Genomic DNA, 24931 nt, shown 5'->3' on the forward strand with positions numbered 1-24931 from the left:
ACATGGGGGAGACATATTTCTGCAATGAAGCTCTATCTTAACAGACATTATGGATCAAGAAATATGACTGTATGTGCAGAGAAGAAAAGGAGAGGGGAAAAAAAAAGATTCATAAGGGGACTCAGATCAGGTTCTTAACCTAACTGCGTTAAGTTATGAGAGTAAGCTTTTTATTTAGCCAGTGAGGAAAGATTAGCTCCTCCAAACAGTATTTTGAAGTTAAGCAACATTAATGTTCCCCTGTTACTAATAATGAGAAAAATGGAAGTCAGGAGAACTGGCTAGCTTTTTCACTGAAAATATTTTGTCAGGAAAAAAAAAAACCACAACAATGCACCCAAAACCCCAACAAACACCCTGTAGAAGAAATGGCAAAACCTTTTTTTTTTTCTATAGTAAAATTTTTAGATTCTGTTTTAATAAAGACAAACGTTTTCTCAGTGAGTTTACGTACAATTCACAGGTTTGGAATAAATTTAACTGCAATGAACTCCCCCATTTGCTATGTAAAATAGCAATTCACATTCATTCATAATTGCATCTCTTTCCCCGGGGGAAAGCAAATCCTGTTACCTTCTTGACAGTGTGAGGCAGTTTAGGAGGAATCTGACACACCTGCTGGGCTGGAATGCTTTGATATTACTCAGTTGTCTTCAAGTCACTCTCAAATCATAACAGGTGAAGGTAAAAGCAAACAGAAGTATTTTTGAGAACAAATCGCAAATAGATAAGATAGTGATAAAAAGGTTCATAGAAACCAAGGCATGTAGAAAGGAAAAGAAACAGGCCTGTATCTACCTAGCACTTTGACTGCTTTCGAAGTTTCTCTAATCCTGCATGTTTCCATAAATGAGCCAGTGCTTATTTCATAAACCTTCCAACTAAGGATTCTGGTACTCATGCACCCCTTACGTTATTAGGTTTCCTTCAAAGCAGGCATTCAAACTCCAGGGCCACAACATATAAGGTATCTCTTGCACACAGTGAGGTTTTGCAGTTGAAATAGAGGACTGCAGACCCTCACTCCACACCGCTGAAGAAGAGAATACCGCAACAGCCACCTGTGCACATACTGAAACATTCAATATTCACATCATACATTCTCAGATCAAGAAGGGACTCTTGATTGTCTGTATATACCTGGGCACTGCGGACAGCAGGAGTCCTGTGTGCGGGTGGGGTTTTGACAGAGAAGAGGGGGACAGACTTCAGTCTCACACAGGACGCGTCCACTGTGGCATGTACATTGTGTGCAGGAATCAATATTCCATGTCTCTCCTTCTACAAAGTATTCCCCACCAGGAGCATGACAGATCGATGGACTGGTGAGCTCCGGCTTCTGCACAATTATTTCATCTGGGAAAAACAGAATTGTAAGACAGGCAAAACCAACTGTGACTCTAATGATTAACAAATGTATGCAAGATTAATAATTTATGTTGTTATTGAAAATATTAGGAACAACAAACCCATCTATAAATATATTCTTAATGAAGCTCTTTCTACTTTATGCCACTTCAGGGAAAGTGGGAAAAATATAAACAAGAAACAATTTGAGAATCAGTCTGAATAAATACTAGTGTGTATAAATCACAGATTACTTCAAGCATTCTTGTAATTTCAGAAAAAATCAAACCAACCTGTGATGTAGGAATTCCAAGAGACAACTGTAATTTTCTGGAAAATTATACTGATTGGACAGTTTCTTAACTGCTAAATATTAGCAGCAGTGCAATTCCTGAAAGGATGGATAAATATACTTCTTGTCTGGGATTTAGGAGGCCCGGATTCAACTGCCTGCTTTTTAAGTTTTCTGAGTGATACGTGTCTGTACCATTTAGTGCCAGAAAAAACAAACAAACAAAAACCCACAAAAGAAAAAGAAAAACACAGAATCTACCACCCAAGCCCCTAAAAACATATAAGCACTTAACACCGGTGGAAGCGCTTCATCACTTTGTTCCATTAAAAAATAAATAAATAGAAATAATTATGTGCAGCCTTTGAAGTAAAAACTGGACCCAAGGAGATGCTGCAGTGTGTAGACATATATTTATAGTGACTGTATCTCACCAAACGAACCTTAATACCTTTTCAAACAACTAATTGCATTACTTCTACAGCCCTGACTAAAAGACTCACCCAGCCTCTAACCCAGGCAGTTTAGAGAATAGATTTGACCTCCTTCAAGTTAAGAAAGGAACTGAAACTGTTTCCCTTTTTCAGCTTGAGTGTCCTCCAGCCACTGGGGTATTAAAAACATGGGGGAACTCTCTCTGCCTCTTGGTGTTTTAAAAGAAACAAGAAACCTGTCCTGCACTTTCAAAGGGTTTAAGCACTTACCATCAAGAAAAGGCTATGCCACGAGCTGCATCCTCATAGCTTGCTTAAAACGCTTTGGAGCCCACCCCCACCTAAGGGGCAATAAGGGCAGTAATAGTTGCCAGCTTACCATGATGATTGCTTTGGACCCGGAGTGAGCCCACCAGCTTTTTCCCCGCACTGTGTATAGGAATCGAGATGCCTCACACAGCGTGTTTCAGTCAACCACAGAAGCCATGCGTTTGAAAGTTCCATGCTGCAACATGAAGCTTCAGGCTTATAAGTGATGTTGTCCTTCAGCCTGAATTCAACCCCTCTAACACGAGACAACTAAGTGCGGTGTCTACGTTAAGCACTGAGCTGCCTCAGCTTTCCTGTGCTACGAATGGAGGGGAAGAGAAAGTGAGTTCCAGGTAATGACTCTACATCTCTAAACCACTTTCTGAAGGTCCCTCTCTTCTACTTAATTATAAAGATGCTTACTGGGAACATCATCCTAATCCAAATAACTTGGTTAAGGCCAGAAAAATTAAATGAATAGCAGCCCCTCTAGTCATTTAGGCAGGCCAAGGCTCACAAAGTACATGTGCTTCTCTTCACGTTTATAGCACTGCTGTTACCTGTCTGGAGAACGGCGTTTGTGCCCTTTGCTCTATGACGCTGCAACACAGAATTGCCACACCACTCAATTAGTTGTTTTTATTTCCAGAGAATGATCAGTAGAACTCAAGGAACCTGACTCTGGCCCATCTTAGTTTCTTGACAAAGCACTTATGCATTTCTTCTTTCAGGGAATTATTTTATCTTTAACCGAGTTGCTTATGCTATGCTTTTCTATGCTTTTCCTATTGCTTACATTTATGAAACACATATGTGATTCAGTAGCATTTACCTGAAGTGATACAGCTGCTCTGCTGCCTTGTCGCTATTTGGTATTTATTTCAGCTGGAACAACAGATTACATTTTATTCAATGGCATCCGAACTCACCATGGCAAATGCAATACTAATAATTTTCTGGAAATTTTCTGAGTCACCTCCTTTGCATTTAGTTCTCTGCAAAGTCACTGTTTTACTGCAGCTCATAAACGGCTCATCATCAGAAAAGCATAACCAGATAGTACTGCTGTACATACGGTGTTGCGTACTGCTCCCTTAGCAGCACTGATTTTGATATATCCCTGCAACTGAATTGCCACAAATATACAACTAATCTATTCCTGAAGGAGCAACTAGCCAAACAAATACACACTTTCTGGATAGCACAGTTCTGCAAAACTCCAGCAGTTAATGGCTTTCTAAATCTTACAGGCAACCTGGACCATTTCACAAGCACTGCGCCAATCCACTTAAACCCTCTTAATATATAGAAACACGGTCATAAGGAATGTTGTCGCACTCGAGGTATATCTCACTCTGTTGAAAACTAACTAAATGTGGAATTGAACACAACCACTTTTTTTTTCAGTCTGAAAAGTGAGCTCTGAGAGCTGACACTTCCCTGTTGATAGGTTAACAGGGCTATTCAAAACTGGGCACATCAGGATTTCTAATTATTTCAATATCCTTATGCCAGACACATTTGATTGACGTCCTCACAGCCTCACAATTCCAAACTGCTTTCCTATCTACTGAAAGCCATGATATTTATATAACAGCATCAGTGGACAATCGATATATTGCAAAATAAGATCAGAAGTCCGTTTTTAACAAATATAAAATCTCAGTGAGGGAAAACAAAACCACACTAGGACTAATCTGGCCATACTAATTCACACACTTACATATGCAATCACTTTAAAAAAAAAAGGTGTGTCTGCCCTAGCATCGTAAGAGTTTACACCGAGTATGACTTTGCTAACACAGCGGCTAGGTGCCTAGTACCTTGAAAGCAGGAAAGACGTCAGACAGAGAAACCCACGCAGGCACTATATCTCAAAGGAACAGACGCTACTGGGTAGGAAACTGCTATTTTATACAAGAGACCGACGCTGCTGGTGCTCAGAATCAAACACTGATCGCATCCACAAGGAACGTATAAGCGTGAGAAGTTGGTACCGCTAATCTCATACTGATCTTTCTTCCACAAACTGAACATCAGGCGTATGAATGGATTTACCCAAACTCATTCTCCGTACACAAAGTAACTAGCCACCGGTGCTGCCGAAAGACCAAAATTAATACTACTCTTCTTTGAATGCTCTGAGGTGTTCCGCGTGTGTTAGGTAAATCAATAGGCACAAGTATGCTGATAGAAGGGTGAAATCAGGAATGAGCCTTGGGCACCTAACAACAGAATTGCTGGAACAGGAACAACCATCCTACATTTTAAGTTTTGAATCTTGAATGTTTACCTAACACAAGACTGACATGCTAACCTGTCCCCATCCATATGAAGAACACCATCCCCTACAATAACACACAAATCACTATGAAAAGGTGAGTGAGTACTGCAGGTGTTCCAACAGTTCTGTGCAGCCCTGAATTCCAGCTAGCGCAAGTGGAAAATAACATCCCTGTCCAGCGACATGACTTTAGGAATACGATATTCTGTATTTATTATTTGTTGATTGGCTGCTCCGCCTGGAACAATATTCACAACTGGATCGTTTTGTTGTTGTCGTCTTAATTTAACTTTATTTTTTTGCCAGACTGAGGTTTCATAGGGGAGAGAACTGTACTATTTAGGACAGACTGTGAATGTGTGTGCGCGCACGGGCAGCTGGAGGAAAGAATGACAATACCCGATGGGATGTATATGGACCAACACTGCATACTGCTGTGGCAAAAAAAATGTGCTCCAAGCTGATAAAACACTAAGGTTCCCTTTAAAAATCTTATGATTTTTAAATTCCCTGTCTGACTAGCCAGATACTTGATAATGGAAGAGAAGGAAGTGAGCGAAGGATTGTTCCCCTAGTGTGCATAGTTGGTGGGAGCATCCTCCTTAGTGCTTCTATCTCAGCTAAAAATTTCATTAATGGTTGTCATTACTAAGATGCTAAGGACGAAGAGCTCAGTCTCATTAATGCCTGCTAAATTACTTAGTATTGAAAATAGCTCTGGCTCTATGAAAGCCGGTGCTGAAAGCAACACCACGGCTGGCCATGGAACCACAGTGCCCAGTCTTGATACTAAGAGGAGGAGAGAGGTGCAGGCTGAGAAAGGGAGACAGACCTTTTGGAGTCTCACATCTTTTTGGGGCCTATGTTTTTCCAGTTACCACAAGGTGTGAACTGGATTGGAGATCACCATTTGTCTACACAATCTAAAGAGATGGATTATCTTAGGTCCTATGGAGGATTCACTCTTCTCTGTCACTTTCAGAAAGAGGACTGGCTGCTTATTTCGCCTCTAGGATTTCCTGTTCTTTACAAAGAATTTGAAACAGTTTGTAGTTGCTTATATCCTGCCAGTGCTGTCTTACTGTTTTGATATTTACAGTAGTATCACGAGCCTCATTGTTCCTACTTGTTAACATGAATTCCAATGAAATCGTAGACAATATCACTGCATTACAAATTAATCTATTTAGCACACAAAATATTATAGGAACCATTCTGAAGACAGAGGACATTATCTTACTCTGCCCACACTCCACCATCTTTCATAGATGTTTTTCATATTAACGCTTATTATTAAAATTGTATTGGAATGCAACATTAATTGTACTTGGCCTTCCCACCAAAAGCATTAAAAAAAAAAATCTTCTACTGCTGGTGGCACAGAAGTCTTCCCTCAGAACACAGAACCATAATGTTCAATTACTTAAGACATCTGTTCAAATGTGTAGTCCTTTGAGGGGTTATGAAACACAGATCAGGAGATGAATTTTAATAAAACTCCACTTCAAATAAGAAAAAAATAAAATGTAATGGCTTATTATATTATTTGCTATTATAGGTAAAAAAAAATAAAATGAATTTGCTGTGTTACCTAATATAGACTAGAAACTTTTTCTAGTTTAAAGATTTCAATGTGTCAAAGATTAACATGTTAGGACCCACAACATGCAAATGCTTGTTTAAAGTTCCCGTCTTTCACATCCAAGATCTTAATGAAAGCCACTCATCATGTTATATTTGGGCGCAGAAACCTTCATATATACCTATTACTGAATGATGCATGAGATTATTTTCACGCATTAGGGAACAGAACACATGTGAAATGAAACCCATTTACAAAGCAACCAGAAGAAAGCACGTTACCTGGACACGACGGGCAACACTGCCCTGGATGTATGGTTGGGTTGCCGCAATTAGGAACGGGGCAGGTGATCAAGGCACACATTTCCCGTCCATTGTGACAGTAACATTCCCTGCAGCCATCGTGCCAGCTCTCCTCGTTCTCGTGTCGGCGCCCATCCATTGACAGGCAAGAGCCCGTTTTAACGGGAGGCATAAGAGAAGCAGTGGCCTCTGCACAAAATGAAAGGAAAACAAAATGTCCTGATAAGCATGTGTGGCTTAGGGAAAAAACCCCACACCAACTTCATACCAGGGTTGCATTTATTTTTAAAGCACATGTGAGACCAAGTGAATAATAATTCTATCATTGACACTTAGAAATAAAGTAAACACACAGATGAAACAATTAAAAGGTATACTGAAGGGCATAGTAGCATGTAGCAGAATGTATTTCCTTGGAAAAATATAATCACTTCTTTCTGTTGCACCTATACTGTTTTTAATCATACAGAAATGCAGCACTGGCTAAATAATATAAGAAAAATGAGAAATGCAATAGATGTAAATAGAAAGCATGAAGCATATCTAAAATGAAATATTTAAATATTACAGGGTATTAGATTATCTATAATGTTAGTATCTGATAGCAAGTAGAATATAAAAGCATTTACAAGAGCTAAGGATGGTCTTATATCGCGAATGACAAAGAATTACAAGCAAGTTCTAACAGGGTCATGCTGAAAATATTTCATAAAACACCCATGAGAAATTATTTGTTTACATTACTATGATAAATGAGATGTTTGGAAGAAAATGGCTCTGACAATTTTATTCCTCATTCCTAGCTTTTCCTGAGATGAGAATAGAGGGGCTTGGACTGCTGCATTACTTGCACTCAGCCAGAACACGCAAGCAGTTGGTCTAGGGAGGATAAAGTCTCATTTTTATCTTCAGAGGTATTTAAGTGCTGCAGGATTCAGCCTCAGTGTATTCTTTGTTAATCAGCAGAGTGAATTTAGAGCCCAACACTCCCTCACCCACATCATTATGATGACGGATTTCGGATCAGTTTGTCAGTGAACTGACTTGTTTTCAGTGGTATGTCAACCACCTTCTGCAGACACTTACATATATATTTGTTATTTGTATGCAGTTGCTTATTTCATTTTCTGTTTAAAAAAAGGATGCAGTATGAAGATTAGTAATGTTTATATATCACTTTAGTAAGGGTTTTTGTGGTTTTTTCTTTTTTTTTCCTCTTTTTTTTTTCCCCTCTCTCTAACATGTAGGTCAGCACTTCTTCAGCTGTCGCAGATCTATCAAAGGTGGTCTTACAACCACAAGCAGATGGTACAAAGTTAGTTTGATGCATGTTATCAGAATACGAATCCAGTACACAGAATTTACATTAGTACACCATTTTGTGAATTAAAAGGAAAAGCCATGGCATAAGGATAAAATATTTCTCAAAACAGACTTTATCCTATTGCACAAACAGAAATACTGTGAAAAAAATTACATTGTTGCTATACTGTTATGATTTCATATAAGATTATATATTAATTCCTATTTGAATTAATATCACTAGAATACTGTCCTACATTAAAATGTTTATTGACACACAAAAGTCTTGGATGGTAATGTCCTTCCTCCTCCTTAATGAATAAAGTATCTGATGTAATCAAAACTTTTTTCCTGAAATATTCTAAAGCATGGTCCAAAATTTGGAGAAAAAGAACCAAGCATATAGGCAACTACTCAAAATTAACTTCACCAACTGAGATTGTTTTCACTTTTTAATTAAAATTAGTGCAAAAGATAATACTTAAAGAAACCAGATGGCCAAATACAGAAAGGAAATAACTGGATAACTAGAGGTATGGTTGAAACGATCTGGGGTTACAGTAGGTCACAAGTAAAAACGAGTCAGTAATGGGATACCACAGCAGAGAAGGCAAGTTCAGTCTAAGACACAAGTACAGAAGCACTGTAAATTTAAATGCAGTACTAGTATCTCTATTAGTTTGAAGTTTTTGCTATTGCTAAAGTAAAACATCCAGTTTTTGAACTGTGATGAGAGACCAAAATAACTGGGTTTATTTGACTTAGGGGAAAAAAAAAAAACCAACAGAAAATGTTTAACGGACTCCAGTTGCAGCTCCTTAAATATTGCAAGAATTCCAAAGGGAATGGTGCTTAGCTGTTCCATATGTCTTGTTGAGCTTAGGACAAGAAGTAACTGGCTCAATTTTTAGAAAGGGAGACAGAAATATTAGAAAATTTATTTTAAAATGTTGCATATTGGTAACCACAGCAAAATATTATTTTAGAGAGCTGGGGTTTTTTTTTGTTTTTGTTGTTTTTTTGTTTGTTTGTTTTTGTTTGGTTTTTTTTGTTTTTTTTTTTTTTTTTTTTTTTGTTTTGTTTTTTCTTTTGAGAGTGGAGATTCTTAATACATTAAATCTTAGACAAACATCTGTCAAGGATTATCCAGATACACTCTATTTTATGCGAGGGCAGAGAAATGGACTCTCAGTTTTCCAGAGGACTACCCCAGCCCTGTACTTCAATATGGTTCTGCTTCTATTAATCCTAGCATAAGCTATTTCTGGCAGAAGCAATTTAGAAAGTGGAGCTAATTCACAGGCAGGGGATTTATTCATCCCTTTCTCTTACTTAGGGATTTTGGGTCAAAATCTTAACGAGGAATCACATCTCCCCCAGGACATACTGGTGATTGTTCTAATTATTCTTGGACAAGTTGCTAATGAAGTGATATGCTCGTGGCTTGGTATCTTTATGATCATGGTAGCAAAAAAATACTATTTACAGAGGGATCAAGTTATTTTTGCTAAATATTTATGCATGTTTTAAAATCCATCCTTGTTAAGGAAGGGACTCAAAGGTACACATAATTAGTAACTGAAGTGTTGCATCTGTTTATAGTCTGGGATGGAATTATGGCACATCTAAGAGAACACCTTCTGTGTATTCCATCACAGCATCACTACAGTTGGGGAAAGTGTGCTGATTGTGAACATGGAGACAAAAGCGATAAGACTTCTCTCAATGGGACTCCGTTCAGCAGTTACCCTTTCTTATTTAATTTTTAAAATTTTTATTTCTAGCGAAAGTCATATATTGCAGTTTATGACAGTGAAATCTCTACTTCTTGTATCTGCAAGATACATTTGTAACATTTTCTTTTTTTTTTTTTTGCTAAAAGTCTGAAAGTTTTGTTAAAATTGTCTGCAGTGTATGAAGTCATGTGGAGAAAATATAGTGTCAGATCCTTCTGATTTATATGATTGCATCTTTGCCTTCAACTACAGGAGACTGACTTCAGGAACTCATAAACTTTCTTCCAGTCCTATGGTCCCATAGCTTTTCTTATTATATTTTATCATTTTTCAAAATGCAAAAGAAATAGCTGCTAAAAAAGTTAAGAATGGAGTCATTACACAAAGCAATGGGAAAATACTCAAACTTACTTGCCTATAGCTTGAAATCAAAACACACAAGTAAGAATCAAAGAAAATAAGCACGAAAGAGCAGTTAGGATTAGAGAGAGGCTGAGCACAAACGAAAAGTTTTTAAACGCAACACATGGAGACGAGCAATGAAGGAGTCTGATACTCAGACTAATACAAAACACAAACTGAAAACATCTTAAAAAAGACACATCTTAAAAGCCGCACAAAACTAAAGCAGGTAACTAATGAACCTCGAACTTGGCAGCTACAAGTTTGGGATGTGGCACACGTGACATCTTTAGCTTAAGAATACCCAGTCCTTTCTCCTGGGTACTCTCCGTACTCATTGTTCCTCGAGATCACCGAAAGTGCCCAAGAAACAGCGGTCTCATTTTAGGTGGTAAGTTTTAGGTTACTTGAGTTTGTAAAGAAAAGATGACGGTGAAGCAGCTAAGATGAACACTGCTACTGAAAAAAAAACACCCCTCGACTAGCTTATTTCTAGTAGTTACTTACTAAAAGCCTGATCTAATTTTTATTAATGACAACGAACTGATTTTTGTGACTTTGTAATGGGATACTGAAGTGGAGCTGAGGCTCTCTGTTGAAGCCCAGATGAACACAGATAATAACAAACACCTGCAAAACAATACACTCCTTGGAGCAAAGTTGAACCAACTCCCCCAGCAGTTACCATGTTTCATTTCTTACGTACTCTGTGCAGTATTCCTTTTCTTTTGCTCTAGCTTCTAACTCCTTTGAAAACAAGTTGTAGTTAGAGGTGGTAACGCACTGTCACATACCTCTGCACTTGCAGATAACACAGCCGTGATTGTTCTGCTGGAAGCCCATCGGACAGATTTTACCACAAGGCAGGTCCGGGCATTTCTTACATCGACAGATTTCACAGCCATGCTTGTTCTTCCTAGATAACCAAAATAATTCATAAAAGGTCAGCTGTTCAATTTAAATATCTACATGTCATGATCTTTAAAGCAAAAGCATCCCCTAAAGAAGTGACTGATTAAGTAAAGGAAATTATTAACTGTCGCCGTTAGGTTCAGTGGGTCTACGGGGTATACGCATCTCCATCCCTGGCACGTGCTCCCTCCACGTGACTGGCAAAATCTCTGCATTTGGTACTTTCAAGCCATAGCAGATAATACCAATGTATGTGCTTGTCACTACTATTGATGACCGATCCTCTTCTCAATGAAAAAATAGAAAGAATAATTTCTAAAACTGTGAAGAAGTTGGGTAGGTAGGAATCTGTTATAATTACTGTCTTTATAACCCAAACTACTTTTAGCTTTTTTCCTCCAATGACAGTTAGAGTACAGTAGATTTCCTCTCTTGCGTATTAAAACTACAGAGAGATTTCCAAAAACGTTAAATAAGCAGACACAAAGCTTACTTGAAAACTAGCATGCGGAATGCCAATAAACCATATAAAAAGTAGTAGACACACTGTAACATGTTTTGAAACAGAGAAAACCAGAGAACTTTTCAGCAGACAGAGTACAGAGAATCGAGAACACAAATGCTTCTAAAGCTTCCAGGTGGAGCTAGGCAGGAATGTAGAGCACCACCTGACAGGCTGCTTCTGAGAATCCTATACTGAATATTTGCTTGCCTTTTTTTTCAGGATGACAGCTAATACAATTCTAACTTCAGGAACAAGTGTACTATATTCCTTCATATACAGATAGAGTAATTTTCGGTGCCTTCCCAAGCTTATAGGGAGGAAAAAAAAAGTTGTAACGAAGAAGTTAAAGAAAAAGAGGAGGAAAAAAACCCAATAAATGATTTTCGGGATCTGATGATAAACTTATCACTCTAATGAGGTAACCCACTAACATTGGGAAAAAATATTTATTGGGAAACTGACAGATCCCTCATTGAATACTACACCATTAAAAGCACCTAGTTCCCCCCAAAACAAAGACAAGACATGGGAAGTTAAAGAAGAACATCTAGAGGGATAAAGAAATAAATTACGTAAATCTCTGAAAAGCCTGACTTCAAGCTCTAGAAAACTTTATTTAATGTTTAGTTAAAAGGCTAAGGAAAACAAATCTGCACACAGTAGGATGAAGAATTAAAGACTTTCTGTCCTCCTATCCATCTATTTTTTTCCTCCTTAATCTCTGTAGCCACAGCCCTTTTAATACGAAAAGAAATGCTTCTTTCCGTTAATGTGTAGAGCTTTCAAACAGTGAATTCTATTGAGCAGGTGTTTTTTCAGACAATTGTGAAAAGATTTTGGTTTCTTTAAAGATGCACGAACTCAGGTTTTCCAGTTACTAACCTTTGACAGTCTTAAAAAAAATAAATAGAAAAATCAAACATGATGATTACTCCTTAACTTTTCACTCTCTAATATAGTTTTCTTTGTATACTTGCTTCTCTAGTCTCCTATTTGTCACCAAAATTTTAGATTAAAATGGAGATTCGTCTTCCATTAGATCCTGTGCTTTTGATGGTCATAACAGGCTTGGAAGTCACATAAGGCTTGCTAGTTTAGAAAAGAAATTGGCACGGTTGCAGTAAAGAACAGAACAACTGTACTATACAACTGCAAATCTACATAATTCAGCACTAAAGTAAGACTTAAAGCGAAATGATCTTAAAGCAGTTCTTACAATGATTTTAGCCATTTATACTACAGACTGTTACATACATAGTTATCTTTAAATGCTATTCATTTCAGTCAGTCCAATTATTCATATATTTGGTATACGGTGACAATATTAGGGTGCTCATTTCCAGGCTTGGGTTTGGTTTTGGTTTTGTTTTTTTTAAAAAAAAGAATTACAATTGTCTTAAGATCATTTTAAAATACCACCTTAGCATTGTGCATAATTAAATTTAAAACCAGAATTCAAATTGAAGATTATTTTCCAGTTAGCCTAAAAAAGTTTAAAGTTCAGTTTTTTTCAGGTGTACAAAAATGCAAGGGAAAGATCATCCCAAAGACAGGGTATCTAAAACACTAGCATCAGCTTGAAATCAACTCGGTAATTTTAAAACATCTTTATCTTAGCTACCATACTATGCCCATTAATATTTGCTGTCCTTTCAAAAATTCCTTTGCTACATAGTCCACATAGATTTTTCTAAAAAACCTGTTTTTTGAACGCTTTAGCTAAAAAAAAAAAAAACCAAAAAAAAAAAACAAAAGAAAAAAAGAGGGGAACGAGAAGAGTGTGTTTCAATTTATCCAAAGTACAGAAAACATACAGAAATCTGTAATTTTCCTCTGTGGGTCAATGTAGGTAAATAAGTCATACATACAGGCTAAAAATTACTGCTCTTTACAACAAGTAGCGTAATTCTGTGAAAGGCTGAACATTATCTTCTTTATAATGCTTTCTATTTGAAGCCGAGCTATGTGGTTCAGCGCTAGCCACACCGTGGAGCAGTTCTGACCTGTGGGATGTTTTCACCGACCTCCCACAACTCCTCCGAAGGGGATACGGTACGATGGGGCAGACAGCACGCCCTGGACTGGGGAGTGCCTGGGCAAGTCACTAAATGGTCCACAACTGATACTCTGTGAGTCAATGTCGTTTTAGCATGTCTAGGACTTCAAGTGAACAGTTGCAAATTGCAAGATTCAATATTTACGCTTTTAACTTTAGCTCGTTTACCATTTTTCTTCCTTTTCACTAAATTCCAGATACTTTCCATTTCTGAACATCCGAGTTTCCATTTTGAAGCCTACTACTTGGTAATTTTAGCCTTCCTCAGGTGTACAAAGTAAGCCTAGTAAATCTAGGAAATAAAGCCTGTCTTACTATTCTCCCCTTCATCATTATAGGCCTTACTATTTTTCTAAATTTTTCCTACTCTTGTGTGACAATACCACACAATTTCTTAGACACTGGCTGCTTTCTCCACGAGTTTAGGAAATCACTTGGAGTGGTGCCTCAATTTTGTATCCTTTAACAGATTATCCTTGACACATGATCGACACCGAAAAATGCTTGCACCTAGGGCTAGGCATCTCTGCGTTCAAAGTGCTCTTGCAGCTCACGGACAATACTCATAGGCCTTTTCTATCCTTCCCAGAAACCAAGACGTCAGTTCTTTATCACAGGAAAGCATTCCAGCAAAATGAATGATTTGATTGATTTCTTTATATAAAGCGAGGCCCATCTATCTTTTTTCTCTTCGCTCCTCTTCGATTTTCATTCAGGAGACTGAACCGTTTCTGGGTAGACAGAGAGCATTAATGCAAGCTTCAGGTATGTCCACATTGCAGAAGATGGCAAAGACACCTTTAGATTTTCCCATACAATCAGCTTGATTACTATTGACGCATACCACAAATTCATTAACAGTAATCACCTTAAGTGCTTAGGCACAGGTACCAGCAGCACGATACTCACAGATCACACAAACTAAGGGACTCTATAGGTCAAGGGGATTGCACTCAAACACAGAAAATCAGTTTATTAAGGTGAAAAGTATATTAGGCTCCATTCTTCGGTTCTTATCTTTCTCATTTTTAGATTTCTCCGTTAAGGCCTTTCAAAGTAGTGCAGGCACATCTCACCTAAACAGCAAAAAGAGAAGGCCAGATTTTCTTTTTTTATTGTTCAAAAAGGTATTCTTGATGATTTATACTGGTGTCTCAGAGTATAACCCTTAACATCACAGGTCAAATTTACTGCAATCTGAGGTAAAACTTTCTCTAGAAAACCAGTTAAGTCACAGCTCATGAGACACACACACCATGAAAGTCAGACTTCTCAAACCAAGTAAAAAGTTTCTGAATTAATCAAAGTTGATTAATTCATTAATTAGTTCAGTTCACATGGAACAACCAACTTCACTGCAAAACTAACAATACCAAAGTAGCATAGAAGACAACACTAAAGAGAAACCTTTGCTTAAGAAAAGAAGGTAAAAATCAGAAGTTGCAGACCAAAAATATATGTGAGCAGAAGTGGTGCATCTTTACTGAAAGCTAAGGAAGGAAACAGGACCAAAGAAAATACTATTCTTTTTAGCAGTTATACATGATTTGGTCACTAGTGAGGTAGACTTACATCAAGAACATTACTGCCAGTCACACAAACTGGGATCACAGGCCCAGGAAAGGAAATTTACTGTCTTAACTTATCTTAAAAGACTATTTGCTTTTTTTCCCTGAAGAGTCAGAATTTTGAAGGTAAAAATATATTCAGTTCACCACAGGTTAAGATCTCTACTATGTTCCATTTAAAGTTGTAAAAATTCTGTCCACTTTCCTCTGAACAAAAATTACAGTTTAATATAACCAGACAAACCTGCTCTCTATGTGAAAGAGACTATTTCTTCCTAAATCTACGTTGTTGGAAAGGTATTGCACAATAAACTAAAAGAACGTAACAGTAAATTTAACACATTTACACAAAGCACATTAATAGTAAATAACTTCGGTAAATATACTTCAGAACAGTCCTTATCAGCAGTAGAAAAACATTTTTAACACTTCAGGGTGACATCTACATTGGGACTGCCAGTGAAGAAAACCAGTAGTAGTAAACTGGAAGAAACCAAAAGGAGAAACAAATGTGACTGCTTTAGACACCACAGAAAAGTTAAAGGATAGACTTAGTTGGAATGGAAATAAACACCTAGATCTTGGTTCGTGAATATATTCAAGCTATTTCTGTATAGGTCCAAAAAAGCTATGACAAAAGACATTAAATAGACCTTATTTAATGGTTTTCTCATATTATAACTTTTGAATAGGCTAAAGCAAATGGCCTTGAAAATAATAATTTATTTATGCACTCGTAATATTAAAATAATAATATAAAATTTTCCTGTTCCAAGCTGAATGATATTCAATCACACCGAATAAACAAGTAAAAATGTTTTTAGTTCATACCAACTGTCTCTGCTGTTATGCATACGCATGCACATGCTCAAGGAGAGCATGAGGATGAAAAAAGTCTTCTCAGATTCTGTCCTGATAGCTTTAAGTTATCAACCCTGCTACAGACAATAAATTAAGAGCTACAATATGGAAAAAGGTATAAACCCCAAGATCTAACAGCCTTAGTATATCCTTTAAATACCACATAAGATTAATCTCCTGAGTTTATAAACCAATTTGAAAAAATAACCAGTAACTAAGTACTGTTAATGGAAATTGGTTTTTAAAATACAAATATAAAACAGAAATAAAAGAAACTCTTTGGATATATGGTCTGGAGATTGCCAAGCTCACATCCTGTACTTGCTACTGAGGATGTGTTATGTATCGCAAACAAAAAAGATGCTTTCATCTTCATCACAAATAGCAATGAAATATATTCTGAAGGCCATTATTCTGAATTTTTCTCCCTTCTCTGCCAAAGTTCAAAATCAAATTTAAGCTAGCGCAAATGATTTCAGTGCCCCTTGAGAAATGGGTACACCATATGAGGACTACATGGCAATTTCCAGTAAATGGCTGAATACAGCTGTAAGCTGTATTCCTTTATTGCTGTTGTCTCATCCCGGCCACCCTTCCTACTGATTCCATCGCAGAGTTCTCACAGTTTCAGACACCTCAACACCACCTGCCTCTCTGGCTCCCAGCTTTAAGAGACTTTATCTTGGATTTTGTGCCTGCTCAATGGCACAGCTCAAACTTCACTCTCCCCGGATGCTTTCTAAACAATTCTGCGCAGTTTGTACTTGTTTTAATCGACTTCACTCCTTTGATCCTTAATGTAAGCAGCTTTATCCTATCTATAAACTGAGACATCTAACCAGGCATTATTTCTGCTCAATCTTTCATGCTCTTTTCGTTCTGCTACCCATTTTCAATCATCCTTGCCTTTGAAGCCACTGGGCAAAAGTTCTGGGGATGACAAAACTGACATCCCTTTTCTGTAACTTCCCTCCTCTCTCTACCTTCTCTCACTTGCAAAACCCAGCCACTCTTGAAGTCAACATGCCTGAAGATAACGTTATTAACCTTTTAATTTAAAATTCTTACTTTTCCTCTCTCATCTGCTAAACTTTGATTTGGGGGGACAGAAGTGAAGTTTGATTTAATCTTTGTTATCTTTCCCTCATTTTTTCCTATTTCAATCCTATCACTCTCTCATGAGTGCTGTTTCCTGCAAAAACTGCTATTATTTAACCAGAGGCAAGCTTAATTCTCTGTCTCAAGTAATAGAAGCAAGACTATATTAAATGGTACTACTATACTTTGTTTCGCTGGACTGCTATTATGTAGGTATTATCAAATTAAAGTAGGGATGCTTCAAGGATACAAGTCAAGCATCCTTTCTAAGACAAAAAAAAAAAAAAAGGGACTCAATGTTTCAAGGCAAACATATTCTTCAAGTGTTCTTTCTTTTTTCTTCCCCCCCCCGGTGGCTGTGTATTGCGGCATATTTGTGCCATTAGTGTTCCCTGCGATACGGCTCTGCTTTTTGTTTGATGCAATGCGACCTCCTGTTTAGCATCATGCATAATACAAGAGTGGAATGGGCAGTAAGAGGGAGGTCAACCAGAACACTGTATTCACTTAAGAGGAACACCACTCTGTGGCTAAGAGCAGTATGAAGATTAAAGGAAGGTGTAAGGCTGGTATTCTCTCTTTTTCTCTCTCTCTCTTTTTTTTTTTTTAGAATATAAATTGTTCACTGGTACCATCTATGAGCAGAGCTGATTAAAGCTGTGAGAATGTCACTATGTTACAGCTTGATTTCTGTTTTTCTAAAATCTCTGGTAGCTCTCTGGTCATTCAAGTTCTACCATGTTTTGACGAGTCCAAATTTTATTAAAACTGCGTATTAAGAGAAGGCCACACTACACTATAGATTATTGTTAAAAAAGCCTGCAGCATTTTATGAACAAGTGTCAAACAGAACTCTGAAATGAACCAGAAATTAAAGGAGTACTAGTATCAAACACTAAGAGTTGCAACATTAGTAAACTTCATTACAAGTCCTAAGAAAACAAATGACATATGAACATTATCGGAAGATCAGCTGTCATGAGATAGAAATTAAACTGTTAGGAAAAGCAGGCAGTAACACAGAATGGTCCCATCAGCCATGAAAACAATGAGAGGGCTGGAGCACCTCTCCTATGAAGACAGGCTGAGAGAGTTGGGGTTGTTCAGCCTGGAGAAGAGAAGGCTCCGGGGAGACCTTATAGCAGCCTTCCTGTACCTAAAGGGGGCCTACAGGAAAGACGGAATTTTTATCAGGGAGTGTAGCAATAGGATGAGGGGTAACAGTTTTAAACTGAAAGAGGGGAGATTTACATTAGATATTTGGAAGAAATTCTTTACTGTGAGGGTGGTGAGACACTAGAACAGGTTGCCCAGAGAAGCTGTGGATGCCCCATCCCTGGAAGTGTTCAAGGCCAGGCTGGATGGGGCTTTGAGCAGCCTGGTCTAGTGGGAGGTGTCCCTGCCCAGGGCAGGGGGGTTGGAACTACATGATCTTTAAGGTCCCTTCCGACCTGAACCATTCTGTGATTCTGTGAAAATGTACCGGTAAAATATATATATAAGCCACCAGACTGATTACTGAGAAACTTCTATGTGACAAAAGTTCTGCCTAGTTTTTGGCACTTGTTCCACAAATTAATAAAAACCGCAAATATTTCCTTTATGAAGAAAACTCCAGCAACAATACCGGTTTTGAACACGTTTACAAAAACTTAGCTAAGAGATACTACTGTTCTTCACAAATCCTTTACAGTAACTATCAGAAATGTCTCACTAAAACGAGTCTACTGTCATATCAACATTAAAAAACCTCTTGAAATATTAGAAAATCATCTGAATAAAATAAATGGGCTATAAAATGAAAGGGTATTGGAACGGAACATGCAGACAGAATTTCAAAAAGCTACATGCAAGAGACATTACTTGTAAGTAGCTTTTTCATCTTGATCATCAAATATTCTTCAAAAAAATGTAAGCACTGCTTTGCTCTTATAATCTGCCGCTGTTTTTTTAGTTGCTGTTTCTTAATCTGTTGATCAAAATCTGTTTTGAAGGATACTTTAATCTCACATCAAGTAATGACATTTCTATTTTCCAGAATTTCCCCCTGCTTTGCCAGAAAGTAAGCGCAAGTACACGTGCCTGGATTTTACATATTTTCAATACGTACAGGGATTGTATTAAATATGCTTTCAGAATGAGAATACGTACAAGTATCCAAAGGGACAGTACTTGTCACATACAATGGGTTTGCACTTCTTAGGCCGTGGTCGGCATTGACAGATCTCACAGTTATGGACATCAGTCTGGAAGCCGAAGGAACAGTCCAAGGAACAGCCCGAAATGAGGCCGGTGCACAGCTCCTCCCCTGCGAAGGACACATGAAGGTTATCACAACATGAAAGCTGTCTATACCAAACAAATCCATCTTTAGCAGACTAAATCTTCTGTTCCCTTTTACTTCATAACTTTTTTAATACTGGAAATCCTTACCTTCAGACTGTCCTAATTTTAAAATATTCAACAGAATTTCCCAGTAATGATCCAAACCGTTTGAGCAGAAACTACAGGATGTCTTCTGTTCCAGTCAAGAACTCGGGGAGTACTACCTGGTATCCTAAACTAACATGATTTTGTGAACAGATGCACAGCCAAAGGAGTCCAACATCCATGACTCTGTTGGCCTTTTAATAAAACATTTAAAATAACATATACTTTCAACATATTGTGTGGGTTTAATAGGTTTCTGTTCAATATAAAGCATCTCTATTTCTCCTCTATTTATTTTAAACAGGATTGAAAGACTAAAACATATTAATAACTTTATGCTGTTGTTGTCAACTGTTTGGTGATTAAGACCTACTTTTTAAAAATACAACTGTAATATCCTAAAATGTGGTTTAAGCTTAGAGATACTAGACTAAAAGACCTGTCTCATGAAGTTCGCTACCATGTTTCATCAGCCTCTTGTGGCGTAAGAGAGCTGCTGGGCTGTTGGCATCTCAGTTTCTCCAGTACAGATGGTCATTATATTCACTGTCACTGGAATTTACTATTTTGAGAACGATGAACTTCTTTTTGTTCTTCTTGAAAGAAGTTTTTCCAGGAAGACCACTCTTAACATACTTTGGGATACAAAGTTCATTTATTGGTTGCAGAGGTGAGAAGAGACAGAAAGTAATGATTCTTGCTACACTAGGGATGCAAACCACATTATTACAATAGCCAAAAGAGCTCGAAATAGAAAAAGGAAATAGAATACAGATTCTATCCTAAGGGCGAACTTTTAGAGTGATATTTAAAGGATGGCTGATCTCCAGTTGAAACATCCATGCTGCTGCAAAGTGCTGGTTATACAGAGGGCAGCTGCAGAGTGCTCCCCTCCAGATGTCCTCCTCGTTTGAGCTCTGAAGACTACTTCCCTTTAGGGGTATGAACACTTAGGGACGAGGTTTTGCCCAAGAGGAGATCAGTACCTTGACTTATTCTGTTCCTAATGCTACTTCTGTGGGACTGAGATGCAAAGAGAATCTTCACGTCTCTAACACGGTAATATGTTGAAGGCAGACCACAGAAAGAATCTTTGCTTTACTTAAGTGTTTTTTCTTCTATTTTTTATAATGTGGCATTTAAGACTGCAAAACATAGACTTAACTGGATGTGGCTAAGCTAAGTGTTTCCTTACCTATACTACCATGTTAACATTCATTTGGTAAAGAAGGCCTGTTTCTTAATACCTCAGAGTAAGACTGAAGCCTTGGAGAAAACTGGCAAATTCGCTGCCCACTTCTGTGGTGGAATTTGGGCATACAGGCACAATGCAACATAAGAGCCTTATTATCCAAAAAAAACCAGTTCTCAATTTAAGCAGGATGAAGATTGTCAGGTTCATGAATCCCACCTCCCCACTTTTAAGCAAATTTGGTGTCTGAAGCCAAAAGGGTGCAAGTTTTTTTGTCACAGGATATAGAAAAAGAAATGCCAGATTCTTTCACCACCACTCTAGAGCTTAACTTTGTCAGCAGAGTTGCCATGCTGCAAGATTTAAGCATTTACTCTCAAGTCAGATCTAACCTTTGCACAACAATGGTAACCCTTATCTCAGGTTCCTGGTTTACTTGGAGAGAAACACATATACAAAGACCTTCATGAAGTCTTACATGTTTTTGTAAGATGGAGTTCAGCTTGGTCTATCAAGAATACTAGATCTTTTTAATACGTAGACAGTAATGCTGATTTAAAAACATTATAACGTAGAGGAAACTCTGATACTCTTCTCTGGTAATGATACCCTTTTCTGGCAAAGAAAAAGGCTTTCCTTGAAGCACGTTACAATAATGAGAATTTAATTTATGAGCTTTTACACACAATTATTCCCTGATACCATGCAGTGATAATAAAATTAACTGAACTTTTCATTACGTGTGACTTTATAAGTTAGTCCTAACTTTTAAAGTTATACTGGAACTTCATAAAGAATGTATGGAAAAGTACACCTACACTGGAATATCTCCAAAAAGAATTAGGTTCAGTTACGACCTTTGATATGGTGCAAGTTATGATATCAGCTCAGAACTGATCAGTGAATCCCAGAATCGCACAGGCTGGATCGATTAGAACCATTCGTTTTCTGAAGCGTACTTTCTCAGAGATGAAATGTTTCGGTGTCTGTTCATGAACATCAGGCTCATGGAACACAGGTCAAGGAACAAGAAGGTACAAATGCAAGAGTATGGAAGAAATGAATAGGCATCTTAAAAAAAAGTGAAAGGAAGAGTTGAAAATAAGAATAAATCTAAAAAATGGAAACAACAAGAACATTATTTTTACTTGGCATATTTCTTTATCTTATTAATGTTTACAAGTATCTAAAGGGTGGGTTTAAGGAGGATGGAGCCAGACTCTTTTCAGTGGTTCCCAGTAACAGTACAAGGGGTAATGGGCACAAGCTGGAACATAGGAAGTTCCGATCAAATATGAGAAAAAACTTCTTTACGGTGAGTGTAACAGAGCACTGGAACAGGCTGCCCAGGGAGGTTGTGGAGTCCCCTTCTCTGGAGACCCTCAAGACCCGCCTGGATGCAGCCCTGAGTAGTGTGCTCTAGGCAATCCTGCTTTAGCAAGGGAGTTGGACTAGATGATCTCTAGAGGTCCCTTCCAACTCTGAAATTCCGTGATTCCATGATTATTTGTTTCCAGATTATGCGTTAAGGAGAGCTATCAAAGTGCAATGCCCAGGTTTAAGTATGAAGTTATAGAAGATGGCAAAATAATGATTCCTCAGAATCCCACAGCCAAATATGTTACTGTTTTTACTCTTCTCTTCTGCTTTGATTTGGTTAGTGAAACTGCTTTTTCAGAGACGCAAAACAAGTTTGTTACATGTGACATTAACATCCTTTATTAGAAGGGTCAAGGTATCTAGGACTCTGCTATACAAGCAAAAAGACAGTGTCTTATCCCAAGTAGCTTATGATGTAAATATACTTAATACTCAAAAAGTCAGCTGACATACTAACCAGAAGATCCAGTCTCAAGGCAGTAATTTCCTTGCTTAATCCTCTACATAGTGAGTTATCCTCAAAAGGATAACTCTTCAGAGCCTTGGGGTGGATGGCTGACTAGCCACCACTGCCTCTCAGGAACGGACACTGAAGAGCATACAAAATATCATCAACATTCTGGCTACGTCAAACATACAGGGAAAACGTGTTGAAGTCAATACAGATCACTGTTCACATCTGAAATTACTGGTGTTATGTCAGTACTATACAAGGAATACAGAATAATCTCCACAGACCTCTGCTGACAGTCTTTCTAATAAGATGCTAAAAATGATGCCGTCTGAGAATCCCAGAATCCCAGACTGGAAGGGACCTCAAGGATCATCTGGTCCAACCTTTCTTGGCAAAAGCACAGTCTAGACAACATGGCCCAGGACCCTGCCCAGGTGAATCTTAAAAGCATCCAGTGTTGGGGAATCCACCACTTCCCTGAGGAGATTATTCCAATGGCTGATAATTCTGATTGTGAAAAATTTTTCTCTAGTGTTCAGTTGGAATCTTCCCAGGAATAACTTGTACCCATTACCCCTCTTCTTTTCCACGTGACTCCTTGTAAAAGGAGTCTCCATCTTCTTTGTAGCCACACTTTAAATACTGGAACATGGTGATAAGGTCTCCGTTAAGCCTTCTTTTCTTAAGCCTGAACAAACCCAATTCTCTCAGCCTTTCCTCATATAGCAGGCTTCCCAGTCCTTTGATCATCTTGGTGACCCTCCTCCGGACCCTCTCCAGCCTGTCCACATCTTTTTTGCATAGTGGGGACCAAAACTGAACACATTATTCCAGGTATGGCCTGACAAGTACTGAGTAGGGTGGGATAATGACTTCTTTCTCTCTGCTGGTGATGTCCTTGTTGATGGTCTGCTGCAGCAGCATGCTGTTCACTCATATTGAGCTTGTTGTCCACCCCTGAGTCCCTTCCCACAGAGCTGCTCCCCACCCAGGTAGAGCCTAAGCTGTGCTGCACTCCTGGATTATATTTTCCCAGGTGCAAGACCTTACACTTGTCCTTGTTGAACTTCATAAGGTTCTTGTTAGCCCACTCTTCCAGCCTATCTAGGTCTTCCTGCAGGGTGGCTCTCCCTTCTGAAGCATCCACTGCTTTGTGATAGCCCCCAGGAGGATTCATTGCTTAACTTTCCTGGGGACTGAAGTAAGACTGATGGGCCTATGATTTCCCGGATCCTCCTTTAAGCCCTTCCTGTAGATGGGGATGACATTAGCTTTCAGTGATACGGGATATCACTGATCTCCACAACTTCTCAAAGAATACGGAGAGTGGCCTTGCAATGACGTCAGCCAGCTCTCTTAACCCCCTCTGCCCAGGTTCCAGCTTGCAGTGTCATTTGTGCCCACATGACAGTAGCAATCAATAGTAGTCTGTGTTGTGGCACCCTCTCAGCAACTTCTCAGACCTTAGCTCCCAGAAGGCAGCATACCTCTCATGACGCCCTGTCAGGCCAGCAGATGGGTGCCTCAGTGCCCTTTAACAGCGACTCATCCGCTACAAGCGCTCATCGTGTGTTTTTATGATATCCACTATGTACTACTAGTACAGTAATTATTAACATGTTATCCTAATTTAATTTTTGATAGTATGACATTACAAGCTGTGGAAATAACTTTTAAATAGTTTTGAAAAACATTCTCTATAAAGAAATACAGTGTTATGAAAAGCAGAAAGTGAACTCGGGTCTGCTTTCTGACTTCACATCTAACCATCTAAATTTGTCTTACTGAAACATTATTAAAACATGACAATTACAGGCACTCTCAAACTGCAGTACCATCTGGTACACATGCACAGTTTATGTCTGCTGCACAGGCCTGTTGAAAACCCTGGTTCAGTGTTTTAAACCGTTTTTTATTTCAGAAAACAGAGTGAACAATCTATTTAACAAAGCAGAGTGTAGCTCTCAGAGAAAGAAATTAAAAAAAAAAAAAAACCAAAACAGAAAAAGACTGCAAGCCTAAAGATTCAATATTTCTATAGCCTTAGCTATAGCTTTAAAATCATCATTAACGAAATAATCACAAATTAATTACAAAAGAGAAAGAAAAAACAGATTTTCCACTAACATTTTGCATTTCAAGTGACAAACGCTAAAGAGAACTACTTCATGAAAGTCAACTGCAATGAACTGAAGGAATTTATTGTAGCAGAATATTAGGAGGTTATTTGTTTGGGGGCTTCTTCCACCTCTGCTTAGATAAGTTTCATCAGGAACCTGACTCCCAAATCATGGAATGTATTTGCAGAGGAGAGATCCAGCTTGAACTGGGCTAATAACTGCGTTAAAGTGTATTGGGGTAATCAGACAGTCTAAAAGGAGAGGATAGGAAACATTTTTAAAAGGTAATACAGAAGGAAAACTGCCTTTTAGAGTTTGAGGGATGTGCATTACACACCTGCACGTCACTGCATCTCTAACAGAAT

At 38.2% G+C, this 24931-nt stretch overlaps 1 protein-coding gene across 2 annotated transcripts in view; it reads right to left on the reverse strand.

The window, feature by feature from the left end:
- The window catches only part of CRIM1 (cysteine rich transmembrane BMP regulator 1), a 194356-nt gene that overhangs the window by 10907 nt on the left and 158518 nt on the right, over nucleotides 1-24931 (reverse strand). For both annotated transcript variants that reach the window (XM_054194091.1, XM_054194090.1), the window contains 4 exons: nucleotides 19142-19298; nucleotides 10785-10906; nucleotides 6530-6739; nucleotides 1141-1356 (listed from right to left, as the gene is read on the reverse strand). In XM_054194091.1, the coding sequence (XP_054050066.1) occupies nucleotides 1141-1356; nucleotides 6530-6739; nucleotides 10785-10906; nucleotides 19142-19298 (705 nt within the window). The remainder of the gene's footprint in view (nucleotides 1-1140; nucleotides 1357-6529; nucleotides 6740-10784; nucleotides 10907-19141; nucleotides 19299-24931) is intronic.

Source organism: Rissa tridactyla, chromosome 3 (assembly GCF_028500815.1).
Source record: "Rissa tridactyla isolate bRisTri1 chromosome 3, bRisTri1.patW.cur.20221130, whole genome shotgun sequence".
In the NCBI taxonomy this organism is placed as follows: Eukaryota; Metazoa; Chordata; class Aves; order Charadriiformes; family Laridae; genus Rissa; species Rissa tridactyla.